This window comes from Peromyscus leucopus, chromosome 4, assembly GCF_004664715.2.
Source record: "Peromyscus leucopus breed LL Stock chromosome 4, UCI_PerLeu_2.1, whole genome shotgun sequence".
Lineage (NCBI taxonomy): Eukaryota > Metazoa > Chordata > Mammalia > Rodentia > Cricetidae > Peromyscus > Peromyscus leucopus.
In genome coordinates this window covers 65,679,573-65,691,926 of record NC_051066.1, presented here as the reverse complement: position 1 = coordinate 65,691,926, position 12,354 = coordinate 65,679,573, and the positions used below count along the sequence as shown (strand labels likewise).

The 12,354-nt window shown below is 32.8% G+C and overlaps 1 protein-coding gene across 1 annotated transcript; it reads right to left on the bottom strand.

The window, feature by feature from the left end:
* Window positions 1–4,565: 4,565 nt before the first annotated feature.
* LOC114685909 (olfactory receptor 4C46) lies at window positions 4,566–5,471 on the bottom strand. Its single transcript, XM_028860549.1, has one exon. The coding sequence runs from the start codon at window positions 5,469–5,471 to the stop codon at window positions 4,566–4,568; it is 906 nt and encodes a 301-aa protein (XP_028716382.1).
* Window positions 5,472–12,354: the final 6,883 nt, after the last annotated feature.

The window sequence follows — 12,354 nt, the reverse complement described above, 5'->3', positions numbered from 1 at the left end:
TGTGCTTCCATTGCCTGATCATCTAGCATGTTTTTGTACTTTGATTTCATGCTAATCATTGTGATGAGCTGTCAGAGATAAACCAAACTATTCTCAATTTGTATTTTAATGAATAATTGGATTTGTGAAGATAATAATCATACTTACTGCTATTTAAAAACTAAAAACCTAAATATGTGTTATAAAATAATGTTATGTGAAGTGTTATTGGGCTATCATTGTCAAGTAAAACTATATTTTGTGTGTGTGTGTGTGTGTGTGTGTGTGTGTGTGTATAAATTTTGGAATGATTACCACAATCAAGATAATTAATAAATCAATCACCTCCTACATTATGTTTTTGCTCTGGTAAGATTTAAGATTTGTTCTCTGAGTAAATTTCAAACATGACATATTATTATTAGCTATGTGCCCCATATTGTATATTGGATATCCAGAACATACTATTCTTGTTTAATTGAAACTTGATATTAATCTTTTGATCAAATGTCCCTGTTACTCCCATACTTCAAGCCCTGACAACTACCATTCTGCCTTCATGAGTGAAATGTTTAGCTTCTACAAATAAGTGAGATCACACAGTATTCATCTAAAAGAGCTTGGTTTGGTTTACTTAACATAATGTCCTCTAGGTTTGTCTATGTCATTGAAAATGACAGTTTCCTTTACCTTTTAAGGTTGAACAGTATTTCATTATATGCATGCAAAGACACACTATTCCACAGTATTTATTCATTCATTTCGAACACTTAGGTTGATCACTATCTTGACTGTTATGAATAATGATGTAATAGAAATGAGACAATAAATATTATTTTAAGACAATGTTTTCATGTACATTTGGACATGTAACCTGACACTCCTTGGTCATTTAATTTTTAACTTTGTGAGGAATTTCCTCACTGTTTTCTAATAATTTTTGGTTCCATAAAATTTTGAAAAGTTCTTTTACTACCATATCCTTACAGATATGCACTGTCTTTGTCTTTTTGATGACAGCTACCTAACAGGTGTGAGATGATAGCCTGTGGTTATGTCTTCCCATAACCACATATTATGACACATACTGTGAAGGGTCATAACTATTCCCCCAACACACATAAACTTGTTGGTCATTTTGAAATACATAAATGCAAGTCCTTTTCCCATTTTAAAATATTGGTTTGTCTGAATGTTTCATATATACTAGATATTGGTCTCTTGTCATATGTATGGTTTGCAACTATTTTTCCCATTATGCACATTGCCTTTTTCACTCTGTTAACTTTTTCCTTTCTTGTATGAGAGAGGTTTTTTGTAGTTAGTTTATTAGTTTAATGACATTGGTGATCAATCAGTGTCACCAAGATGTTGCTCAATGTAGGCCTAAAGCTTAAAGACCCTGTATTTAAGTCTTTTTTTTTTTTTTTTTTACATTTTGAGTTTGTTTTTGTTCATGATAGAAAACAAAGTGTTCAGTTTCATTCTTCTTCATGTGGATATTCACTACCCCCATCATGTATTATATTATGTGTTCTTAACACCTTTGTAAAATATCAATAAACTATACACTTGACTTTATTTTTGGAATTTCATTTTTATTCACTTTATGTCTGTACATACATTTAAATGCTATTAACATGTCATTTTGATTACATAGCTTTGTAAAATATGCTGAAATTCAGGAGTGTGGTGCCTCCAGACATTACTTTTGCTTAAGATTGCTTTGACTGTCTGTGACCTTTTATAATTCCATGAATATTTTAGGATGTTTTCTTTTATATGAAAATGATGTTGGTATTTTAATAGTAATTGTGTTAAATCTCTAGATTACTTTGGGTTTTTTGTTTATTTGTTTTTGTTTTTTTGAGATAGTGTTTCTTGGTGTAGCTTTGAGCCTTTCCTGGAACTCACTCTGTAGCCCAGGCTGGCCTGGAACTCACAGAGATCACCTGGCTCTGCCTCCCAAGTGCTGGTATTAAAGGCGTTAGCCACCACTGCCCGGCTTTTTTTTTTTTTTTTTTTTTCTGAAGAAGGCGCCAGATCTTGTTAGTGATGGTTGTGAGCCACCATATAGTTGCTGAGAATTGAACTCAGGACCTTTGGAAGAGCAGTCAGTGCTCTTAACTGCTGAGCCATCTCTCCAGCCCCCCTTTTGTTTTTAACATTTCCCCCCCCCAGAGCTGAGGACTGAAACCAGGGCCTTGTGCTTGCTAGGCAAGAGCTCTACCACTTAGCTAAATTCCCATCCCCAAATCTCTAGATTACTTTGTAAAATGTAGAAATTTTGATTATATTAGTTCTTCTACTATATGAACATACAATATTGTTGCATTTGGGTATGATATCATCTTTGAAACTCAACAATGTTTTACAATTCTCAGTATACATATACTCTTAGCTTTTATCTTTCCAATTAAATGTACTCCTAAACATTTAATTTCCTATGCTATTATAAATAGAATTTAAAATTTCATTTTTGAAATATTTATTTTTAGCAGAAAATTTTGATCTAATAATTTTGTAACCTGAAACCACCTTAAATTTATTGGTAGCAAGTTTTTTGTTGTTTTTGTTTTTTTGTGTGGCATCATTAGGGTTTTCAATTTGCAAGATCATCAGCAAACAGGCAACTTGATTTTTTTTTTCTAATTTAGATGACTTTTATTTCTTATTTTGCCTGATTCCTTTCATTATGATGTTGAACAGAAGTGGGGAAAGTGAGCATCCTTATTTTGCTCCTAACTTTAGGAGAAAAACTACATTTAATGTTGAATATGATATTAACTTTTCGATTGTCATGCATAGCCTCTGTGGTCTAATCCCTGTAGAGCCTAATGTTTTCCAGGATACTTTAGAAGAAGATAGAAATCAAGATCCTGGAAGCTCAATGGGCACTTAACAGAATGATTCCAAACATCATATACCAACACATACTATAGTGAAGTGGTCAAAAGCTGAATTAAAAAAAATATTGAATGTGTCTGAAGAAAAACAACTTGGTGCATACAAGGAACTCATCATTAGGTGACTAGTGGGGTTGAAACATACACTTTGCAAATGTCTCTGTGCTTGATACAGTCCTTAAGCTTCAAAACTTCGTTACTAAATGAATGAGGGACAAAGAGGACAGGGAATTTTTTATTCTGATATGTTTTGAATATAGGTTAAGTCACATATTTTTTTATAGTTTTTTCATAATAAGATTTGCCAAAAATCAAATGATTAACAGGAAATTATAACCAAATATCTCAGAATCACAGGCTAATGATATTTTGCTGAGGACAGAGAAAATTTCAAGGCAAATAATTTTCTCATATGCTGAGAATATATTTCAATTTTGTTTTTACTGTTCAATCTAACCAAATTGTTGTTTCTCTAAATAGTCTAACTAGAATTACCCCAATGTTTTTAATATTAAAAGGTAAGAAAATGCTGGGTGGTGGTGGCACACGCCTTTAATCGCAGTACTCAGGAGGCAGAGCCAGGAGGATTTCTGTGAGTTCAAGGCCAGCCTGAGCTACAGCGTGAGTTCCAGGAAAGGTGCAAAGATAGACAGAGAAACCCTGTCTTGAAAAAAAAAAGTAAGAAAATTTGCCTAGCTTACATTGTCTCTAAATGTTGTAGAATTTGTCTTCTCTGATATTTCCATTCAATTATTCCCTATTTATTATGCATTAGACATTGTACTATTTTGTAGAAGTTGTATTTGCAAGCATAATTGTATAACTAATATATAGAAATTTCTGCAAGATCTATAGTATTCTTTTCTTGTGGAGCCACAGTCTTTTTGGATGGAGTATCAGTGTGATGTAGGTGACATGAATAATAGAAAACATTTCTAAAGTTTCCAAGGAATTTTAAAAAGATGATGCTGGTAATTTTATATTTAGTTATTAGATATTAGCTCATTGGTTTTATATCCCTGTACTAGTTAGATATTGCAAAGGTCAGGAAGATTAACAACCATCTATTATTATTTATAAAAAAGTAGAGATAGTAATGAAAAATTATCAGGTCTGTGATATATATATATATATATATATAATATATATATATATATATAATTCTAGTCTCTTACTACAAAATGGTAAGTAGTATATTTCTCTGACCTGCTTATCATTATTCTGTAATGGAGTATCATCACAATTAAGAGTATGGCCTGGAAAAATCAGTCATAATTTGTTTAATGGGTCATCAATATATATTTTGATTCCTTCTTTTTGTCTTGCCCCAACCTATAAAATGGAGACAGTACAAAATGTTGTAGAGATTATTCTTCAATATTACTATGTTTTGTTATTCTTTGTATAAAGAAAATCCTATCAACAGATATTGACTAAAACTTGTGAAACTGATTTTTAATCTGAGAGAATTTGGTACAAGTCCTGGATTAAATTTTTGCACAATTCTTAGACTCCTTTTTAACCCCAAGGCAGATTACATGAATTAGAATATATTTTTTTATTTTATCCATAAACAGTTTTGTTGATTTCAAATATAATGTCATTCTGATGATTCTCTCTTTGATACTTGCCTCAAATGCAGAACTTTAGAAATATTTACTTGTTGATCAAAATAGCTTTTCATCTACACAATTTCTTAATGGCATCTTTCATCTGAGCATTTCTCAAGGTGTAGATTAAAGGGTTTAACAAGGGAGTTATCATGGTATAGAACACAGCAACTGCTTTGTCAATAGGTAAAGTGGCTGAAGGTCTCATGTACACAAAAATGCAGGGCACAAAAAACAAGACAACTACTGTTATGTGGGAGACACAGGTTGAGAGGGCTTTGCGTCTCCCCTCTGCACTGTGGTTTCTTAGTGAACGTAGGATGACCACATAGGAGATCAATAGAAGGAGGAAGTTTAACAGACAAATGAAGCCACTATTGGCAGCAACAAAGAGCCCCAGGATGTGGGTATCAGTGCAGGCCAGATTGAGCAAAGGGTTCAGATCACACATAAAGTGATCTATGACATTAGGGCCACAGAATGGCAATCCAAAGATGAACAGGATCTGTATGGTTGCATGAAGAAAACCTCCCACCCATACCACTCCTACCAGCAGACCACATACCCTTCTGCTCATGATGGTTGTGTAGTGTAAGGGCTTGCAGATGGCCACATAGCGGTCATAGGCCATCACAGTAAGCAGGATGCCCTCAGCACCTCCAAAGAAATGTTCTCCAAAGACCTGGGTCATGCATCCGTTGAATAAAATGGTCTTCTTTTCACGCAGTGAGTCTATTATCAACTTAGGAGTATTGACAGAAGAATAGCAGGCATCAATGAAAGAGAGATAAGCTAAGAAAAAGTACATAGGTGATCCCAGTGATGGACTGGCAGTGATCGTGACCACAATGAGCACATTGCCTACCATGGAGATGATGTAGATGATAACAAATACAGCAAACACAATTTTCTGCATGCTCGGGTTTCTGGTGAGTCCCAGGAGAATAAACTCTGTCACGTTGTTCCTAATTTCCATGTGGTTTGTGTGTTATTCAGTTACATTACCTGAAAAAATTATTGTATACTTGGTCATGAAAACAAGTAACAAATGCTTCAATTGTACTGAAGTATGAGATTTTTTTTTAAAGAATTTTTTTCTTGAGAGGGAAGTAAATGTTCTGAGATCTTGAAGATTACTCAAACTGTCTTCTATTTCTTCTGTCAGTGAAAGAAGTCATTTATGCACACTTCATTATTTGGGATGGCTAAGATTGTAGTTTGAAATAGTTGATTGGGTACACAGAATCAGTTAAAATTGCAATGGGAGACCTAAGAGGAGTATAAGGTCCACAAAGGGAAAGCTATGGAATTTGTGCTTTATATTTTTTAAAATAATATTTTATTAGTTCTTTAAGAAATTTTTACAGTGTATTTGTATCATATTCACCCCTGCAAACTCTTTTTAGGTCCCCTCTTCTTTCCACACATAACTTTGTCTCCTTTAAAAACACCTTTCACTACTCTTTATCCTAGAAAAGTAAAACAGGGTCAGATTATTGAGAGAAGGAACAGGTGGATGAAGATGCAAATAGGAATGTTGGGATAGTCTTTTTCTTGGATGAAGTGATGTGGAACTCAGTGGGGGAGGGTATTTAAAACACTTGATGTAAGGGTAAGCAGGCATTGGTGGTGATAATGTGAAACAGTTCATAATATTTATTGTCTAAATCCAGTTAACCTAATAATTGTTAAAATATATACCTTTCAGGGAATAATTTCTCTGAGCAAGGCACTGTAGTAAAGGTTTTGCACTTATGGTTTCATTCATCACTCGTGACAATCCATATGGTTGATTGCATTTCATCTGGTTTGCAGATGATGCAATGATTTCAGAGACTAATTACAGCACCAACACAATATCAGTCATTATCTATGAATTTTAGAAATGAAAAACTATGATAACAATAGTGATCTGAATTCAATCTTTTTGAATAGTGGTATTTTAAACACTTTACAAACATTCACTATTGAAATAAAATAGATACTAATATAATTTTTATATTTCATTTTACATATTAGGTAATAAATATATAAAGCAACTAAGTATCGGGTCTGAAAGCAAGCAACTAACAAAAGTCATAGCCCAATTAGTCAGATTATACTTGTCAATAATTTTTTCCTCTAAATTCTAAACTTAGGTTCTATATCATTATAATAAACAAATAGTCCTGAGCAAATAATTTCCTTTTTACATAGCCAGAACACCTGTAGTCATTTATTACTCTATACAGGACATAGGTTTATGGAGAAATTTTATTATCATGCATGTGCACACACATGAATACTAATAATGACACCTTTGAATTCCCGAACATTTGGAAAATGTGGGCTCTTTTATATTGGTCTCTCTGAAACCCTATTGTTTCCCTCCTCAAAATCCACTCCAAACTGTTGTCTTCTGATTCTTTGGTAAAATGTTTAATATTTTTTTTGCATAGTACTCAAGTATACTGGATTTAGAATTGTAAGTGTATTTGCTACAGTCTTGATTTTTCCTAAGAAATATTTTGTGGTATCTTTCGTCCTGCTTTTTACAAAGTAAAAATAACAGCACGACCTTAAAAATTGTTAGAGGAATTAATAGGATACATATGAGAATACATACCACAGTGCTATTGACACATATGGAACTTTTGTTTATTTTTATGAGCTGTCCATTCCTAAAATACGAAGAATCAGCAATAGGAGCTAAAGAGTTAACCTTGTAATAGATTCAGGAAGAATTATCTCCATAGTTACTTTCACAGAAGGCACAGAAACTCATCTGCAGCAGCTGATCCCAGGAAGGGTTGTCTGTATTTGTTCCTAAACCTTGGTTATTCACTATATTTAATATTCACATTTATAACTTTGGTGTGTAAGAAGTATATTTAAATGTTTTCTTACTTCCCATGATTAGTCTTGATTAATAGGGAAGTATTTCAGGGCAAAAACATGCCAGGAAGCTGCATCCACAAATTACTTAATCGTGATAAACCTCAATTTTTTAGCTGTTAAACTAGGTTAATAATATTTATCAACCATCTTTTAAAGAACTGGATGAGAATGGAAGGTTCTATTACTATATTTAAAGTGTTGAAACATGATATTTAGTGTATAAAAAGTAGAAAGGTTTAATAAGATCAACACAATTGGAACACTTACCTTAGTCATTTTAGTAGTTGGAGGGTGATTTTCTGTTTAGGGACCTTGGAAACAAATACCATCTGAAATCAAACTCCTTTTGGAATTTGTAAATTTCATTGTTAGAGATGTGACATGGTTGAGAAAGAATCTATTCAGAAAATTCAATCTTAAATAAATATTAAATAAATAAAACCTATTTCTTTATGTAGCAGAAATGTCAGTGATTCTAGAGTCAATGAGAGCAGGTGATAGAGACACTATTTCACAGTGCACCCACTGCCTGTGCAGGCTAGACTACATTCTAGCAAAAGTCAGAAAGTCCCTTTTTTAAAATTTATTTTATTTTCACTGAAAATATAACTACATCATTTTCCTCCCTCGCCTCCATCTAATCCACCAATAATAGCCTGCCCCTTATTCTCTCTCAAATTCATGGCCTCTTTTATTGCTGTTACATATGAATGTGAATAAATATACAAATAAAACATGAAAAAAATAGTTATTAAGAAATTATATACATTAAACATGTTAATTTTTGTAGATTGGTTATAAAAAGTGAAGCTGTGTAATACAAAGTAAAATATTCTTAAAAATAAAAATTACTCCATCTAGCCTAGCCTTTAAAACATTTTAATACAAATCCAGATTTTGAATCAGAATGAATTTACTTGTAATACATAAAGGACTGACTGTTTATATGGCTCTGGTCCTCTTAAGTAGGAAACCAAAGTCTGCAGGAGGCATAGGTTTTATATGAGTCACCTCATCCCCGATCAATCTTAAATGGCAACAAAACACTTCCACTTTACACTGCACAGATAGTTACAAAGGTTCTAGAAAGGTTCAGGGACATTGTTCTTTCTCTCCCAGGAATTAATTATCTCTTTTGATGGAAAGTTTTTTTTATTGTTTTTCTAAAATTATGTATTCTGGAGAGACATGTTCAGGGAGGAATCTATTCTTGAATGGGGACTTTATATTCCCTACACTTAGAACCTAAGTCTTCCAATGAACCCACATTATTAAGAAAGTGGTTGCTTTGTGAATAACAAAGGGCCATAAATACAGTGTGTGGATTTGTGATGTATTTTTCCCGTTAACTTATATTGAGAGGATTGTTCTGTTTTCAATATTAGATCTTTTCTGAAAACTCACTACTACTTATTTGAGATCTAGAAAAGTGAGGGCATAAATGTTTTTTTGATGGACATTGAATAACCATGTTTTCAAATCTGCCAACCCTTTCCCACATTTCCAACAGTATATTCTACATATTAACCCTCTGTTAGATGTATAGCTGGTAAAGACATTTTTCTATTCTGTGGATTGCCTCTTCACTCAAGTGATGGTATCCTTTGCTGTAAAGAAGATTTTAGTTTCATGTGGTCCTATCTATCAATTGTTGGTCTTCATGCCTGTGTTACTGGGGTCCTGTTAGACACTCCCTTACTGTGTCTATAAGTTCAAGTATATTTCCTACTTTATCCTCTACAAAAGTCTTATGTCAATGTCCTTATCCATTTGGAGTTGAGTTTTGTTCAGGGTGAGAGAAAAGGACATAATTTTATTCTTGTATATGTAGCTATCAAATTTGACTAGCACCATTTATTCAAGATGCTATCTTTACAATACTGACATCTTTATAAAAGAATCAGGTGGCTGTAGGAATGAGGGTTTATATATAGGTCCTTAATTCTACTTCAATGATCAATGAGCCTGTTTTTATGCCAATATCATGCAGTTTTTATCATTATAGTTCTGTAATATAACTTGAAATCTGAGATGGTTATGCCTTCAGCAACTTTTCTGCTGTTTAGGGTTATTTTGGCTTTCTTGGGTCATTTGTATTTCTATATTAAATGTAAGATTGTATTTTCAAAATCTCTGAAGAACTGTGTTGAAATTTTTTAAATTTATTTTATTTCTTTTCTCTTTTTCTGTTATTGAAAATAGATTTTTTTCATCATAAAGTGTGATCATAAATGGCCAACACAAAATGAACTCAATGCCATCCTTAGGGGTTCTTTTGTCATAGTGTTTTTTGTACCTTATAGGTCCTTTGAGTATATATTATGGCTTTTGATTTTGTGTTTTTATGTGTTTTCTGTATTAGATTTTTAAAATGGGGATTGTGTTGAATCTGTAAGTTGATTTTGTTAGGATGACCATTTTAACAATCTCAGTCTTACCAATTCATAAATATAACGGGTTTTCCCATCTTTTAGTATAATTTTCAATTTCTTTCCAAAGTTCTTTAAAATTTTCAATGAAGAAGTCTTTCACTTTCTTAGTTAGATTTACTTCAAAGTATTCTGTATTTTTTGAGACAATTATAAATTGTATTATTTCCTTAATGTTTTCCTTGGCATGCTTGTCATTTATATATAGTAAAGCTACTGATTTTTCTGTGTTAAGTTTGTATCCTGCTATTTTGATGAATGTATTCATCAGCTGTAAGAGTTTTCTGGTGGAGTATTTTATTTACAGAAATACATCATCTGCAACTAAATATAATTTGACCTCTTCATTTCCTATTTTTAGCTCCTTCATTTTCCTATTGCTCTAGTGAAGACATCAAGTATTATGTTGAACTGGGTGAAGGAGAGTGGACACATTTGTCTTATTCTTGATTTTAGTGAAAACATTTTTTTTTCTGTTTAGAATCATGCTGGCTAAGGTCTTTCTACATTTCCTTTATTATGTTGATAAAGGATAAGTCTACTGTATCCCAGAAATTATAATTCAAATGGACCAAACAGATATCAACAGAACATTTCACCCAAGCAGAAAAAAAATAGACCTCATTCTCAGTGCCTCATGGAATCTTCTCCAAAGTTGACCATATTCTAGGCCACAGAGCAAGTCTCAACACATAAAAAAAAATTAAGTAACCCCCTGAATCCTATGAAACCACCATGGGTCAAAAGTTGGATTTCAAAAACCACAGAAACAACAGATAAGTTACAAACTCATGGAAACTGAACAATTCTCTGCTGAATTACCAATGTGCCAGGGAAGAAATGAGAAATTAAAGACTTCTTAGAATTCAATGAAAATGAATGTACAACATACCCAAACCTATGGGACACTATGAAAGCAGTGCTAAGAGGAAAGTTCATAACACTAAGTGCCTGCATGAAGAATTCTTTCACCGGAAACTTAACAGCACTCCTGAAAGCTCCAGAAGAAAAAGAAGCAAACACACCAAGAGCAGTAGATGGCAAGAAATAATCAAACCAAGAGCTGAAATCAATAAAATAGACACAACGAGAACAATATAAAGAATCAATGAAACAAAGAGTTGGTTCTTTGAGAAAATCCAAACAAACTAAAACGCAGAGAGAATATCCAATTTAACAAAATCAGAAATGAAACGGGGAATATAACAATAGACTCTGAGGAAATCCAGAGAATCATTAGCTTATACTTCAATAACCTGTACATCACAAAATTATAAATTCTCAAAGAAATGGACAAATTTCTTGATAGATACCCTTACCAAAGTTAAATCAAGAAGAGATAAACAATTTTTTTAGATAAACAATTTAAATAGACTAATAACCCCTAAGGAAACAAAAATAGTCATTAAAAGTCTCCCAACCAAACAAAGCCCAGAGATAGTTGATTTTAATGCAGAATTCTATCAGACTTTCAAAGAAAAGGTAACTCCAATCCTCAAATTATTCCACAAACTAGAAACAGGAAGAACATTGCCAAATTCATTTTATGAGGCCATAGTCACACTGATACCCATACCACACAAAGATACAGCAAAGAGAGAATTAAAGACCATTTTCCTCATGAACATTGATGCAAAATACTCAATAAAATCTTGGCAAACTGAATCCAAGAACACATAAAAAAAGATCATCTACCATATCATGCTCAAGTGGGCTTTAGCCCAGACATGCAGGGATGGTTGAACATACGAAAATCTGTCAGTGTACCCCACCATATAAACAAACTGAAAGAAAAAAAAAAACATATGGTCATCTCACTAGAGGCTGAAAAAGTCTGTGACAAAATCCAACGTCTCTTCTTGATAAAAGTCTTGGAGAAATAAGGGATATAAGGGACATACCTAAATATAATAAAAGCAATGTACAGCAAGCTGATGGCCAACATCAAATTAAATGGAGGGAAACTCAAAGCAATTCCACTGAAATCAGGAACAAGACAAGGCAGTGCACTCTCTCCATATCTATTCAATATAGTAACTTGATGTTCTAGCCTGAGCAGTAAGACAACATAAGGAGATCAAGGTGATACAAATTGGAAATGAAGACATTAAAGTATCATTATTTGCAGATGATATGATAGTATACATCAGTGACCCCAAAAATTCTACCAGGAAACTCCTACAGCCAAAAAAAGCCACCTTCAGTCAAGTTGTTGGATACAAATTTAGTAAAAAAAAAACCCAAACCAGTAGCTCTCCTATATACAAAGGATAAATGGGATGAGAATAAAATCAAGGAAACAAAACCCTTCACAATAACCACAAACAATATAAAATATCTTAGGATAACTGTAATCAAGTGAAAGACCTGTATGACAAGAACTTCAAGTCTTTGAAGAAAATATTTGGAGAAGATATCAGAAGATGAAAAGATCTCACATGCTCATGAATCAGTAGGATGAACATAGTAAAACTGGCTATTTTACAAAAAAAATCTACAATTTCAATGAAATTCCCATAAAAATTAAAAAAAAAACAGTTCTTTACAGACATT

Bases quoted from the DNA above. Each gene is read 5' to 3' on its own strand.
- LOC114685909 (XM_028860549.1), bottom strand. From the start codon at position 5,471: ATGGAAATTAGGAACAACGTGACAGAGTTTATTCTCCTGGGACTCACC.